This window comes from Anomalospiza imberbis, chromosome 4 (assembly GCF_031753505.1).
Source record: "Anomalospiza imberbis isolate Cuckoo-Finch-1a 21T00152 chromosome 4, ASM3175350v1, whole genome shotgun sequence".
In the NCBI taxonomy this organism is placed as follows: domain Eukaryota; kingdom Metazoa; phylum Chordata; class Aves; order Passeriformes; family Viduidae; genus Anomalospiza; species Anomalospiza imberbis.
Genome location: NC_089684.1, coordinates 58442910 through 58459120, shown reverse-complemented (window position 1 = coordinate 58459120; position 16211 = coordinate 58442910). Strand labels below are relative to the sequence as shown.

General features: G+C 38.0%; 1 protein-coding gene across 6 annotated transcripts in view; it reads left to right on the top strand.

The window, feature by feature from the left end:
- The first annotated feature begins 5926 nt into the window (after positions 1-5926).
- The window catches only part of FAM184B (family with sequence similarity 184 member B), a 37761-nt gene continuing 27476 nt past the window's right edge, over positions 5927-16211 (top strand). For 2 of the 6 annotated variants that reach the window (XM_068188752.1, XM_068188751.1), the window contains exon 1: positions 5928-6859. In XM_068188752.1, the coding sequence (XP_068044853.1) occupies positions 6725-6859 (135 nt within the window). In that variant the 5' untranslated portion in view covers positions 5928-6724. Of the gene's footprint in view, positions 6860-16211 lie in introns of all 6 variants that reach the window. The other 4 variants (XM_068188750.1, XM_068188748.1, XM_068188747.1 and 1 more) reach the window with 4 other exon arrangements.

Below are 16211 nucleotides of genomic sequence, written 5' to 3'. Positions count from 1 at the left end.
GGTACCCTGTGCGAGGGGCCCGAGAAGGCGGACATACGGATGCAACAGCCATTTGTGCTCCTTCCAGTCCGAATCCCTTTTTAGGGGAAATTTCCCCCAAGCATTCAAGCGTTTGTTGTGAAGCTAATGCTTTCCCAGAAATCCTTTAACTTGAGAATAGTAACAAGCCTCATTATCTCAGTATCTTATTAAAAACAGGAAAGATAACTAAGCTCAAGCCCCAGAGCTGCGTTAGTGTTACAGAACGCACGGTGAGCATTTAATGACACAATCACGAGAAACGAGGCCGTGGGTGATTAGCTGAGGGGAAACATTCTGAGCATATATCAATTACAGAGTCATAGACAACATTCAAAGAAGTGAACACAAGCCGTGGACAGCAGGAACTTAAGGTGTTTGACGTCCATATATGTTTGGGCTTTAAGAAAAAAGTGCCTGATGGACCTCAAGGGATGACAGCTATTCAGTGAGGACAGGTGACAAACCATCAAATGACAAGAGGTCAAATAGGCAGGACCTGCCTTGACGAAGGGTCATTTTTGTCTAAGGAAAAAAAAAACAAAAAAAAAAAAACAAAAAAAAAAAAAAAACCCACTAGGGGTCAGTCTTGTTCTAGATCTGATTCTTCCTAGTGTTTTATTTAAGAAGCAGATTTTAATCAACCAAATAATTGGAATTATTTTCTCTTTACAGTGGTGTCAAGGATTGTGGGATATATATGAGCTGTATGTGAAGAATGGAGGGCAGCAGCTGGAGACAAAGTATTTTCTTTTATATATAAAAATAAATTCTAAAATAATTTAAATGTGTGGCAGAGGGCTTTTTTCCCCTGACATATTATACTATCATGCATTTGTGTATGTTTAAAAAAAAACCTCCATTTTAAAGGTGAGTTTGATATTTTTATTAACTTCTAAAATAAATGGATCAGGCCTAATCACCTTCTACTCCTAGAGAGTAGGAAATTGATTCTACATGCACAAATACAATAGTAACATAGTTACATGTCAACATTTTTTCTAAAAGTTTTCATTTTATGTAGGAGAAATTATCACTCTACAAAACCACTATAATCAACTGCAAATCATCAATGACTTGAACTTTTCTTAAATTTAAAAAATAATTTTAAAAAGATTAAATTTTTGGGGAAACACAATGTCTAGCAATCTTTCTATTTAATGTATTCTTCATATAGATTTTTTTTTCCTGCAAGAGAATCCCTGTGTGTGGACAAGAAGATGCAAACAGGAAGATGAGCAGATAAACCTTTGTGATTCTTGTGGCATTAAAAACACAGGACAGTTATTTTAAGTGAAATAATGCAAACTGAATGATTTTTTGATTCATATGTTTAGCATCCCAGTTGTGCCTACCTGCATCTCAGGTCTACAGAAGAAGACCTTCCCTGGGGAATACCTCAGAGTCCCTTACCATGGATTTCATCTAGGATGTGAGATTTATTTCTTACAGACTGCTTTAAATATTTTTACTAGGCTTTGCATTTACATGTACAAATAGAAAATTCTCAGTACAATTGATATTTCATGTCTAGGTAAATAACATGCTGAAGTAGGATCACAAATGCTGGTAATGTTTCTGTGGTACCAGATACCTTGTTCAACTGACAGAAATGCTGCAATCATAGTTTTTACAGCTTACTTTAGTGCAGCCTTGACTGCACCGATCAGCTTTAATGAGCCCGGACCTGCCTCACCTGAGGCCTGAAGCCACAGCCTTTGCCTGTGAGCCCAGGAATCCATTCCAGCTCTGCCCTGCACCCTCAGTTCCTTGCTGAGCTAACTCTCGGGGCACAGTGAGGACTAGCTGCTTCCTGAAGGATGGATATAATGACTGACTGGGAGGGCAGAGGAGTAATGAAGGCACAGAGGTTATAGCTAGTGGGATTCTACAGTTCTATCCAGAAAAGAATGATGAAACTCTGAACCTTGAATGGTGCTCTGGGCCCTGGAGGGTAATGCACTTTATTAATTCCAGCTTTTTTCCTTGTCCTTTAAAGTAGTGACCTTATCTGCCATGTTCTAATTCTCATGACTCACTGTTCTAGATCCTTTCTCTTTCCTTTGTTGGTCCTGTTATGTGAGCAAATACAGTGCCACAGGGTAAGCCAAACTTGCTGCATGCCAATTACTTTGTGGTAATATTAAATGTAGGTCATTGGATAAAAAATGGAAGTAGCAAAAAATGGAAGTTGATGCTATCCTGTTACGTGTTCAAGGGCTTTTATATCTGATGTGTCTAGTTGGTTCCAGTTTCCATATTTAAAACATAAACATAGTAATGTTTCATCCATAATCAAGCCATCATTATGCAATAGAATCTGAGCTTGTGTCCACATTCCTCCAAAACTTGCAATATATGTAAGCCAACTATAAAATTATATATACATTTTTGAATAGTTAATGTTTTCAGTCAATGAGGAAATCAGTAGCCCTTCTGCTGTTTTTGGAATCCTCTCTGTTTTATGAGGTGGGGAGAAATTAAAAATATGAAGTAGTAATATATAATATTATGTGAATATGTTATTATGTATAACATGGGTAATTACCCAAGATGAATCAGTGGCAACACTTTATATTCGTCATTTTTCTTGCACTCAATCCCGAAACAAGTTTTATTGGAAATGGAATAGTGAATTAGGCATAACTTTTATGAGTCTTCTGACTGTTATATTTATCCTTATTTCCCTTTTTTTTTTCCTCTTGTCAAAAAAAGATAACATGGTTCCAGGATTCTCTGTTCTGGGGTCAAAAAGCTACTCTAGGACCAAAGTGAATTTCAGTGGAGATCAAAAATGAGGGTAGTGATTTAGGAATTGAATTAGAATCTCAGGCATGTATCTTCCTTTACTGACACACTAAGTTGAGAAGTTTACAGTCAGTTTTAGTAATGCAGCTTATAGTAATGCAGCTTTTTCATTTGAAACATAGAATCACAGGGAGGTTTGGGTTGGCAGAGACCTTGAAGATCATCTAATTCCTGCTGCCACCCCAGCGCTGCCATGGGCAGGGATGCCACCCACTAGCTCAGGGTGCCCAGGGCCCCATGCTGTCAGCTTTGACATAACATGACAGTTAATGACTAACTCTTGTTCTACCATTTTCAAAAGCAAACTTTGTTGGACTGCAAAACAGCAGTAGAATGTAATCCAGAGAATCAGTTTAACTTTGCTGTTGTATATTTTAAAAAAATCTTCCTGAGCACTGGTTTTCAGACAGAGTGAAAGAATTGGGCTATATTAATTGTGTTTTAGGAAAGCTGTTTGCAATGTGTTAAACAAAGGTGCAAACTTATGTATTAAACATTTGCAACAGAAATATATTTTTTAATGTCTTGGAATTTGAGGATATGGCTCTTTTAATAGTAACTAGTAGCTAGTCAGGAGATTGCAGAAGTTATATAGTTTGAGTGTTCAATAAGCAGGAGGTATCAAAAATGGAAGGCTTTCGCTCATGTATGGCTTTTTGTTCTTTTACAGAAAGGAAACTAGTTCATATATTGGAACAGCAAAGCTACAAACCTGTCTACAGTTAATCAGAGACTTACAAAAACTGTAGTCATATGGCCACATTCTCTCACACATTTTTTTTTTAACCAAAAATTAATGCAGCAGTAATAATTCAAGTGGAAGTGTACGCATTTTTGACGCTGTTGAGTCAGGGACAGAAAGGAAAGACTCTAGTCTTCAGAAGGCAAATTAGAAGCTTTAATGAAAGTAGCACATCTTTTTATAATGTGACTCGCTAAGGTGAGACTTGATTGGTCTCAGAGTAAAAACCTCTCCCACTATTGGTAAGCTATGAATAGCACACTCTGGAGAATCATATCTTTAAACAACAGTTACAGAAAGAAAGATAATAATTGTTTTAATTCTTTTCTCTAAGTTTCCCAGGCTCAGCCTGGGAGACAATTATCTCTGTTCTTTCTTTGACTGAACTGAGAATATCCACACATTTTCTGGTTAGAGTTTTGAGTTTTATTTTGAACGGTTTTTGCCATCTACTACCCCAAGTTCAGAACACATTCTGTAATTTACTTGTGTTCCATGTGATTCTCACAAAACCCATATTTGTATAGCACACATTTAGATTATGCTTTGCAACATCCTTGTTTTGTCATCTGTTTTATAGGTGATTCCTAGATCAGTTACAAAAAAAAAAAAAAAAAAAGCTAAATGCTCATTGAAACATTCTGGTATTATCTGCTGAAATTCTGTTCTTGATACTAACTCAGGTTTTTTGAGTAATGAAACTAATGAACTTGAGTCACCTGTGAGTTTACTTTCTGTTGTTGCATTTTCTGGTGCCTGAGATCTGATTGAAACTTTTCCAGGTTTTGAAGTATTGCCTGAGAAGTCTTGTCTGGACTGAGAATACTTCACTAGTGACAAATTATGTTTTGCTAAAACATCATCTTGTACCAAAGCTTCAAGTTCTTTCCCTCTAATGCCCCAAAATTCATAAACAGCCTGCTTGAAGACATCTCAGTAGTTTATTCCTTTTCCAATGTATCTGCAGGTCTGTGCTTCTCTGCTCTGCTATTCCCGTATAGGTGTCTCAAGTCTCTATCCACCCCTGCATTCAGGACCAGTGTTTAATACAACAACCATAAATGTTACTGTCCACCTGTGTGATAACACAGGTAACTTCTTGTAAGTACTTGTAAAACTTCTGCAATTTTCTTAATTTGCTTTCTATTTTCACTTAGTTTGTTCTATTTTTTCTGAAGAAACAATGTGTTAGGACTATGTTCCAGCCCTTGCTCTTCTCTTGATTGTCCTAATAAGCTTGTCAATTTAATCAAAATCTTACATAAACTCCCAGGCTTTTTCTCAAATTGATGACCAGATAGACAAGGTATTCAAAAATATTAACAGAGTTAAGCTTATGTGTGAGTACATGTCTTAATCAGACAGTTAGCAGTGGCATGTCCCTGTGTCCTAGTCACAGAAAACATTCCAGCAGCATCTTGGACACTAGTGCCAGTGAATAAAGAAATTGTACTTTGTCATTCCTTTGTACAAGGATCTGTTTCTCACCTTTTCTTCTTAATGTTCTTTTTGGGCTAAACATCATTTCTCTGCTTAGCATCTCAGGAACTGTGATCAGCAACTGTGATCATTTCCATTCATACATTGCATTTCTCAGTCTTCATTTCCTCTCATTCGGAGTGAAAATTATTTCTGCCTCTGGAGATTTAGAGTATCTCCTTTTATCCCAGCAGTCAAGGGTTTGGTTTCCCTGTTCCAAGGTCTTATCTTCTTACATCTTTACAGTGTTCCTTCTCCCCACTGCCTTGTAGGTATTCTTCTGCCCTGATCTTTTCCATTTAGGAGTGTTATTCCTAACAGTTCTTTGTCTCTCTTTGCCCTTACCAAGGTTTTCCTGTTTTCCTTCTGCCCTACCATTAACTGACACCACATATTCTTCCTGCTCAATTCTCATAGTCCTCAGGAAACTTTTTTTAAACCCACCACTAGCAAAGTGGGAGCTTCTCACCCAAGAAGGATGGCAAGTACTGCCAAGAGATCAGACTGGAAAGCTGCTTGCCTTTCCAGGTAGGGGCAACAGGGCAGAAGCAGCCTCATGACCCATCTGGCTGGCTGCAAGTCAGCAGGACCTGAGGTGGAGCCCTTGGCATTTCCATGGGGTCTCTTGCATTGGCAGCAGTGTCACATCGCAGGGGTGTTGGGCAGCTCTTGGCTTATCTGTCTTTTCTCCCTTTTCCTCTTTTCTACCTTTTTTACTTCACCCTACTTGGCCTTGTCCTACTTCTTCTCTTCTAGACTTGTTTAAACGTGTTCACCAACAGTTTTCTTCTTGCATAACACTTCACTGAAGCATTCTCTTTAAAAATCCCATTATCTTAATAGCTTGCCTTTTTTGTGTGTGTATTCTTCTGCCTTTTCTGTCCCTTTATTTATTTTACATGTCCAAGCCTGATCTCTTTGAAACAGTATGCACATTAAAAAAAAAGAAAAAAAAAATACCTGTAATACTGTCAGCTTTCTTCAGGCACCTTTCCAGTGCATTTAGTATAACTGAAGGGAACAGAGTCTCCTTGGATAAGGCAGGCAGACCAGATCCTGGACACAGCTCCTGGGCTCAGCTGTGCTCGTGGGCGCCTTGGCTCCAGTCTGCTTTCAACACAGCAGCAAAAGCTGAGCAAAGGTTTTCTTCATCACCTATGGGCCCATACTGGTTTAGAGATGATTGCCAAAATAACAGAGCATATGAAAGGGTGCCAACACTCTCTTCTTAGATGACTTCTGCAGTCCTTTGACACTTAAGAAGGCAGCATGACCTGATCTTTAGGCAGTCTCTACTACAACAGATCCCCGGCAATGTCTGTGCTACTGCCTCTAGGCTGGCTCAGCGTCTCCAGGGGGGGATTTGTAGCACCCAGCCGCTGGCGTCTTCTCCTGGCGGAAGCTCAACCATTGAAGAGAAGGGGAGGGAAAAAAAATCCCAATCAGGACGCTTGCACATGCTGTTCTCTTCTTGCTCGCCTGGGTGTTTTGCTGAAGGACTGGGACATCTGCAGAGAAGGGGGAGCGGCGGCGGCTGGAGCGTGCCCTGGTCGGGGCTGAAGTTCCTCCAGCGCCGGGGGCTGTGAGTGCGCTCAGACGGGGTGGGGGGCGAGCAGCGGGCCCGGGATCGCGCTACCCGGAGCCTACGCAGACAGACGTGATTAAAATTCAAGCCTAATGGCCTCTGGCATAAACAACATTCATCAGCCCGGGACTTGCGATGGATCTAAAGCCGCTCGCAGCAGCTGGACAGAGGAATGCAGTCGGGAAATGCACATGAAAATGTGCAAGAAGATTGCCCAGCTCACTAAGGTAAGTCTCGCTGTTGCAGTCTTTCCAGGGAGGTGCCCTGGCCGGGGGTGTCAGGGAATTGCCTCCTCTGGTGTCCTTGACCGAGAGGAGGGAAGGGAAGCGGCTCCTCTCTTCTTGGGCTGTTGCCGGGGGCATCGGTGTGCACAAACTTCCCCGCGCACAGTTGCCCCGCGGGGGCTGCAGCCCATCCTTAGGGGTTGCCGTTGTGGCAGCCGATGGACGCCTCGCACTGAACTGCTCTAATTACCATAGTGCGACCATAACGGGAAGAGCTCCAGCTCCGCGAACACGCGGGGTTTGTCTGGAAGCTGGTGAGAGGGATTGACAGAATCCGCTTTTTCCTAGAATTACGAAGACTGCAAATAATTTGAGTTTATAGGTTCTCAAGTAATATTGTTGCAAAGCTGCAGCTAACGCGTGGTACTACAGTACAATAGTACTCTGACTCGCAGCTAATTATTCCTGATGTGCATAAGAAGAACTACTTTAAATGACGTTTGTAAAAGGAGTTGGAGGAGAGACGGGACTAAATTACGTGGTATATTGTACTTAAAACTTTTAGTCAATACTGAACTAGTCGGTATTTTCCACACTGTGTTAAGAAATAAGAGAAAATATGTAGGAAATGGCAATTATCTATTAAGCTATTCTTATGCTGTATCTTTGTCAGTGAGGAAAACATATTTACTACCCTTGTTTACTAATGCAGCTTTTACATGGTCTGTAGCTTCGCTGCAATTGATAGAGACTTATTAGCGATGAAAAAACATTGACTGAAAATACAGATCAAAGAATAAGAAGTCATTTAGATGTTCAAGTTAGAATGGCTTACTTAGTTACAGTGCTATCGTTCTCATTTCATGATAACTGTACATGATAGTGTACATCATGTGCATCAATACATAAACAAGAGCTACCTCTAATTACATATACTTCCTATATTATGCCTCCTGTACTATACCAATACTTACTTTACAGGTTCTTTGATTGTATGTTTGTTTAACAGTATTTGTACACAATAAGATCCTTACTTCTTCCCATACATTGCATAATTTTATTGCAGTCATTGTTTCAGATGCCTTTTACTAAATTTCTACTGTTAAAGTATGTGTGGGTTGATTTCTTTAGTTTTGATAGAATTTCCTCTCTAGATGCTTTTAAGTTATCTGAAATAAAGATGATTTATACCTGAGGCTCAAAAACATACTTCTGAAAAGCAAATAATTCTGTTTTGGAATGTGGCTTTTAAAAGGCAATTTTCTCTGCAGTAACACTACACTTACAGAGAATTCATGGCACAACTGGAATTTAAATCACATGGTTTCCCTTCTGTGTAGACTAATGCAGTACCAACAGCAAGCACGTAAGAAGCAAAATCTGACACCAGATCAACTGAAAAATGGCTATATGGGAAATTTGTCATAATCATTTTTGGCCTAGGAATTTTGAGAGCTCCCTTTTAAAACACTGTTTTCTTGGTTATATTACAGTCCGAATTATTATAATGAAATCCCTTCTAAATTTAAATGGCCCGTAGTACTTTTCCTTTTGTTTCTAACCCAGTATGCAATACTGCTGTGTGTTGTGGCACAGCTGCAACTTCCTGTCTCAGTGAGTATAGATTTTCACTGATGAGGAGATAATGATCTCATTAATCATCCACTCAGTGTTGTGTCAGGCAGATGAATACAAAGTATGTAAATTAGGTATAAGATACAGATCTTGACTTCCATTCACTTTGTTAATAGTCACTAGGGCCCTCCTCCTACTCTCAAAGGCAAAGAAGAAGTGTGTAAAGGTATCAACAGGAACCAAACTGAGTGAGGTGAAGAGTTTCTGTCCTTGCATGTAGTGCTGATTATGTCTTAAAATGTTGGTCAGGGGAATACTGGGATCCAAGGAATCCCAACGGGTGATTTGGGCAGAGACTGAGAGCTGCTCCCATTCTACTGCCCTGATACTTCTGATTTTGAAGAGGTAGAATATAGGAAGTTTTCATACCTTCAGTCATGCATTTTTCCTGTTCTGCAGGTTTTTGGCTGAAGCCGCAAAAGTTACAAACCTTTAGCAATGTTTTGTTTGCTTTGGGCCACAGACTACTTGTTTTTTGTAGCTCGCTTCTCTTGAAATTGGTGTATTTGTATTGTATTCAATTGTAGCAGAATGCATGACTTTGTAGTAGTTATTAAGTAATACCAGTAATGACATTCAAACTTCTCTGTCAGACACTGGACCCATGGCATGCTGTTTCATGCTTTTGCAGTTCTTTGCATCTGTTTATCAATAACTTCTGTATCTGCTTAGTAATAACTTTTGTATCTGTTTAGCAATAATGTGGAGTTTAAGATGCATGGTGACTTTTATAAGACTTGGGGTGTCACTCCCTGCTGCCTCAAGTTACAGATTTGTAACATCTACTGGCTATTACGAGATTTTCATGTGCTTAAAGTTTCTCAGCATAGTCCTTTTTACTTGAAATTGGTTGAGAAACTCAAATGAACTCTTGAAGAAGAGTGTTGAGGATCAGCTTTCATTAACAGAGGCAGTTTGGACAGGGCTAACAGGAACTAGATCCACTGCAGGTATCCATGCTATTCAGGCTTCTTTCCAAACCTCTGCCAGTGGGGATTACACCAAACCTGCTATTCTGGACTGCAGTTCTGAAACCAAGCCCAGTGCGAATACCTAGAAAGGTGACAATACCTGGTGATCAGAGAGCTACCTAAACCACATAGTAGTTCTGTTTCCTTCTTAGAAACAAATTCCTGGATACCAATGGAGGGGTATTTTTTAATGAGAGAAAACAGTTATTCTCAAGTACTTTTTTTCCCTTGGGGTTCATCTGACTCTCTGCTGCAAATCTGGGAGCCTTGTTATAAGAAGCACGTTTAAAATGACAGTATTACTGGTCAATTAGATTGTTACTAAAAAGAAAGTCAATTAGCCTGACAAAAATTTTGTGTATGTATGTTGGATATGGTGAGTTGTAACAGAGGAAGAGAGTGCTGATGCAAGAAAAATGTAATTGCTGGTAAAATGCACTTGCAAACCCTTTTTTCCCTTTAGGGGAAAGAAATGTCAAAGGGAAGCAAGTGTATTCCTCTTCCAGAAGCAGCAGCATAGGCAGATGTTCCTTAATGACTCTGTGTGCAGCAGTTCAAAATGTTACACGTTATCACTGCCTATCACCAGCAGCCACTAGGAGGTTTAGCCCCTCAGCTCAGTCAGCAAGGTAGAAAATATGACCATTATTTAATAGGCTTCAGTGGAAAATCAGCCAGAAAAGCAAACCCCTCTTTCCTTTGTTGTTTAAGGGAGGGATGGCTGACTTCTGCACTAATATGCTCATATTTAGTTAGCTTCACTCTTGTGGGTGGAAATTTACTGAAGAATTAGCAAGTGGCCTGGCACCTGTGTGAGGGAACAGACTGTTTGCACCACTTCATTGTCTTGTAGCAGGGCTATATATTAGATATTTTAACCTTTCCTGCTTTATTTGCCATAAAGCTATCAGAAATGTCTTGGTTTTAGACATGAAATATGATCAAATTTTAATGGTTTATTCTGGAAGCACATAACAGCTGGGTACCTCTAACAGAGCACTTCTGTGGGCTACTCATATTCCTGTTGAAAAATGTTGCCTTTTCCCCATAGTTTAAGTTTATTGACCCTGTTTGCTGTGATGTGTTAACAGTACTCAGTAACCAGTGCTTACAGTGGTTCAGCTGTTGTGCAGTTAGTTATTAAGCTACCAGAGCTCTCCTGTGTGCTTGAAGCTTTTTGATCTCAGCTCTCTAGAGACGTATTCAATATTCTACAGAAATGAAGCAAAATAGAATAGAAGAAAAACTAGGATCATGCTTTTGGAGCAACAGTGTTTTTCCTCTGGGCAAGGAATATAAAAAAATATTTCCATGTAGGCAAGTAGAGAGAATCTATTTATAAAACTGCTTAAATTATGTGCTAACAAGACCAACAAAATCAGCCATCCATATCCCCAAGTACTTTCTGATGTATTTGTTTTCATGATTTTTGTGTACAATTTGCTATCAAAGCTAGCATTATTTTTGCTTATGAGCTGACAAGAATGTGCAGGCTAAGATTTCTTAACTTGTCATTACTATGTTTTTCCTTACAGAAAGTTCCTCCCTAAAAAGGAACTCCTGGATTATTAAATGCATGTGCAATGTCATAAAATTGTGTTGATCAGCTAGTCAAAAACAGTATTAAAGCCATAACTCTATTGGAAAAAAGCCTAGTATCTTATTTGGATAGCTAGAAAATATAATCTAAATTAATTCAAGGGATGGGAATGACATCTATGTATGGAATTACTTCCTTACCATACAAATTTGGCACTAATTAGATCAAGTTTGCAGAAAATCTGATGGTCTTAGTAATTGACAACTCAAGACTACTTTATAATGGAGAGTGCATAATGAATTCAAGTCTGTTTATCAATGAATACTAGTTAATGTTTATACACATGTTTTGCATGTTATTAATATGCAAATTACAGACAATAGGCAGTAAAATATCTAATGATCCATTAATCGCACAAAAGAAAATTGCAAGCTTATGGCTTTTTCATGTTCTGTCTTTTTTTTTAATGGTAATATTTAAAAGTACCTTTTTCAGTGATGCTATAATAGTACCTCTCTTCTAATATTTCCTTTAACCAGTATGTACATGCCAATGTTTTAATGCCAGCTATGAAAATTATACCCAAATTAGAAGTCAGTGCCAAGTCAGTTGAACACATTCTCATGTAAATATTTTGAGCTATGTGTTTTAGGCTTTTGAACACTCCAGCACTGCATATTGTATATAAAATACCTTTTTCCATAAGGTATCATGTTCTTCTGCCCACCCCACCCCCAGCAGTCACGTCTTCGTTACCTAACATATTTTTTCTGTTTTATTAAAACAGTTGTAACACTGAGGTAGAACTCCCTCTGTTGCCACCTCTACAGTCATATTTTAAACACATTAAGTGTCTCACTGTTTTTCTTGCCTGTACACAGACTGTCTTTAGTCTGGTTCTGAAAACTACTTAACCTGTGGTTTTAAGTAGGAACAGATAGGCATGTGAGTTTGGGTTGTTTTTTTTTTTTTTTTGGCTTGTGCTTAAAGCTGGCAGGAAGTCTGTGAATGTAGTTAGTGCAGTACCAAGTCTGAGTTAATTTATCCAACCTCCCAGTGGGTACAATAACTCAAATTTTGCTGCGCTGGTTCAAATTTGGCATTTTACTTTGTGTATATTCATTTGTCTTCCAAAGCTTGGAGACAGCAGAGCACACACAACTCTGTTACTGAGGAAATATTGCCCTTATTTAATAAAGAAACTACAAACTCTCTGTCTGCTCTCAGGGATTTTTTTTTTTCTGAAGTTAATGATCTGGGTGAAATTCTTCTGAAGGAAGATTTTTTTTTTTTTAATGTGGTTTTCATTCAGAACTTTGTCTGACTTGGTTTTTATGCACTTAAAATAAACACAATTTTAACTTAGAACAGTTTACTACCAGAGAAGTCTTCTGTATTTAATTATCTTTGGAAACTACAGCATCTGTCTGTGACTATGCACTGACTGGTTGTAACTATATAACCCTCTTAGAGGGTTATAGAAGAGCTACCTTTAAATGTTTTTTACTAAGATACTAATATGCCTTTGTATTTCATAAAAATAATGAATTTTCTGTAGACATTGCAATCAACTTGATGCATTGCTGCTACACTCTTTGCAGACCGCTTCCACTTTTTCTGATGATAAATGGTGGTTAAACTTTCTTGGGTTTATGATCATTGGTGCAATCCCAGAAGGCTGTCCAGCACATGCTTAATAAGAATTTCTTCCTGAAATGGAAGCATGAGTTGTGGCTGTATTCAATCTAGCTCCATTTTACTGTTATAAATGTTTGTGTAAAAATATCCTGGGTACATAAGGAAGAGTGTAGTATTATGATGTATATTATTATGTAGCCCTTTAGCTTCATAACACTATGTTGACTTGGGGTCCAGTGATGCTGCTTTGAAAATGAAGAGAGAAACTGAAAGAAAAATATCTTTCAAAAACCACTATGCTGAGGTCTGTCTGGGACAACAGCCTGATTCTGATGGTGCCCATAGAGTTAGAGGAATATGACATGCATCTGGTGTTCTTGTCTAAAGTTTCATTGCCTTCATTGATCTGTGAGATTTTCCAGAGACTGGCAGAGTATCTTAATACTTCCTTGCCCTAACTGGATTTGTATTCAATACATTTTACAATCACTTCTTGAATCCCTGTGATCTTTTATTTGAATTTGCTTACAGCAGCAAGAACTTAAATTTTGGTGCCTGTAGTAGCAGAAACTGGTATTATAAATTCATAGATGCCTGAGGGTTCTGATGGCTTCTTTTCTTAATTAGCAAAGTATCTAGAATGTATAAAAATATTTTAAATTTAAAAAAAATCCTCTCTGAGAATGCAGACTACAGGAGAGTAAGAATTTGATCCAATCTGTATAATGCTTTAGTTTGGATTAGGAAGAAATAGGACTCATTTTATCTATGCTTATCACAATCTACATAAAGGGCAGAACTTGCAATAAGTACTGTGTTTTAAATAAATTATAATATTTGTCTCTACAAAACCATGTATTTGTTTGGGAAAAATCTCTTCCACCTTGAGCTGTAATTAAATCAACAGTTCTACAACTTACATTTCCAAGACTTTCAAATCCTACTATATTTAAAGTAAATATTTGGAAAGATGGGAATCAAGTGAGAACTTACTTGACAAGTCTCTTTGGGTACTGTATTTATTGTAAAATTGGACAATGTTGCTTTATTGTAATCTGCAAATCAGAAGGTATTTCGAAGCATAAAATTTCAGGTAAATATCTAGAATCATTTAAAAAGACAATGACACAAAACTTCTGAAAGCACTGCATATATGTCTGCAATTTAGACTCTTTAAAAAGTCTGGGAGGTAATGAAACATTTCACAAAATAGACTGTTATTTTAGCAAATGAATTCTATCACCACTGTGTTTAAATCTGGTTGATGAAATGCATTAGCTCATATTTTTGAAGCATAATTGAGATCAAAGTTCTATGAGTTTTAGATAGGTTTGTATCCTAGAAGAGCTTGATATGTAACAAAAACCAGAACTAAGTTATCAGTGAATTTCATGCAAATAAGGTCATTTTTTTCTATTGACACAGAATTGGTGACTTGGGTACTAAAAATTCACCTGGTCTACAGTGACAACAATGGACAGAGGACATAAATTTGTCAGAGATATCCTCTACTTCTTGCACATTATACATCTGACAGAGAAGTTAGACGTAGACCAACAAATTCAGTAATTCTGGAGACATTTTTGGGGTTTATACAACATAGATTAATCTTGTGACACTTACTGCAGTCAAGACACTTCCTGGACTCCCAATTAACTTTACTGGTTCTACAGCATATTTTTTCTGTGCTGAAATTATTGGTGTCTTTTTTAGCACCTGCTCTGCTTGTGGAAATATTCTTGCAATATAATTTTACCTTTCTAATTCTTAAATTGCCTGGCAATTATTCTTGTAGCTTATTAGAAACTGTAAAATACAAATGAGGGACACCTGGATATCTCTTTAGTAAAATTTAGGCCAGAGCTCATTTTATGTTAGATCACACTTGAGAGATTGGGTGCGATACATAAACCACTAAACTACCATTTTCTGTGTTCAGTATTGCACTACACCAAGGAGAAAAACAAAAAGGTAAAAGATGGGACCAAACAAATGTACCTGTGTTATCTTCTTGTATTAAATTTAAACTAAAGGTAGGGGGGGAACAAAGGGAGTGACAGAAAGAGTCAAAAACATGCCAAAATATATTAGAAACCTGTAGAAATTTTATGCTTATGCTTTCTTGATACATTTTAGTATGTCATTGTATTTTTTGGACTGACTGTAACACATGGTATGTATAGGAAAGGGGGTGATATATTAAAATTAGAAGAATATAAGATAACTTCCCCTCTTCTGCTGTGAATCTCTAGATAAGACAAGCCTGAGGCACATTCAGGGGGTGAGACATTGCACCATGAGCTTCTCCCCAAGAGACATCAAATCATCTAAATACAGGTGGATTTTGTACAGAGCCATTGGCTACCTTTGTGCTGCACCACCTCACTCTTCCAGGGTCTCAAGGGCTTTATTAACATGGATGAAAGGATATAGATTCACCCTGAAATAAAAGAAACCTTCTGGAGCAAAATCCTTTTTTATTATCATAATTAGGATTCATTCTGGTGTAGGATACAAGCCATGCACCTCTTCCAAACACTTTGGGCTGTTTGGAGTGACAATTAAAGCTTCTCTCATGCTACACAACACTACATATATGTTTATGGTATGAACAGTTGCTCCAAATATTTGGATGCATGAAATTATTCCTGTGCTCTCAGGGAACCACAGAGAATACAAGGAGAGAGTTGAGACTTAGTTCTTTAGGTCCCAGGTCATACCTTAGAGCAGTATCATTTATCACTTATCACCTATGTCTGAAATCAGCACAGATGTAAAATGGGATCAGCATTGTAGTTAATTATAGCCTAGGCCTGTACCTTAATTAAAAGACATTATTCTTCAGTGTTAGAACATGAGCGACTGATTAGAGTATTAATTAATAAATTGTGGGAGGTGGGTTTATTTTCTAGAAAGCCTGTAGAGTTGCTGACAAAGGAGGCTAAGGGATAGAGGAGCCATTTGTTTAAATAACTGAAGTTATTTTTGATAATTTCTCTGTCATTTGCTTTTAAAGAGACCATTTAAGGCTGGTGTGTTTATCAGTACCTCACTCTACTCTGCTCAGCAAATAGACAAGATGAGTTCAAAGAAACAAATTCACATGCTAGTGAAGACAAGATATTGTTGCTACTAGTGAAAAGGAGATGATGCATGGAGTCACCTGGCATCAGTGAGCCTCTAGCAAAGTTCTTCCTTCGTAATAGAAGTTTTTCTCCTTCCCTGCTTTGTGTAGCATGCTGCTGGGAGTACCCTGTTTGCCACCTTCATCCAGGGCCTTTTCTCATTCTTTTGTTTCTTTTTGTCAGGAAGATTTTGTGTCTACTAGCTTGGGCATGAAAGAAGAGTGTTTGTGATCTTTTGATCTTTTCTTTGATTCATCTTAGTATCCCCTCTCCACCTTCCATACCAAATTGTCTTACTTCTTATTCAGCTGGAAAAGCAACCTGCTAGAACCATTTTTTTCATTATTATAGTCAGGTTCCTCTAAGAATAGTATTTAACACTACTGTAGGAAGAGAGTAATTTTTGGTTTGAATGCTTTAACTCTGTCTTTGCTGTTAAGGTGCGG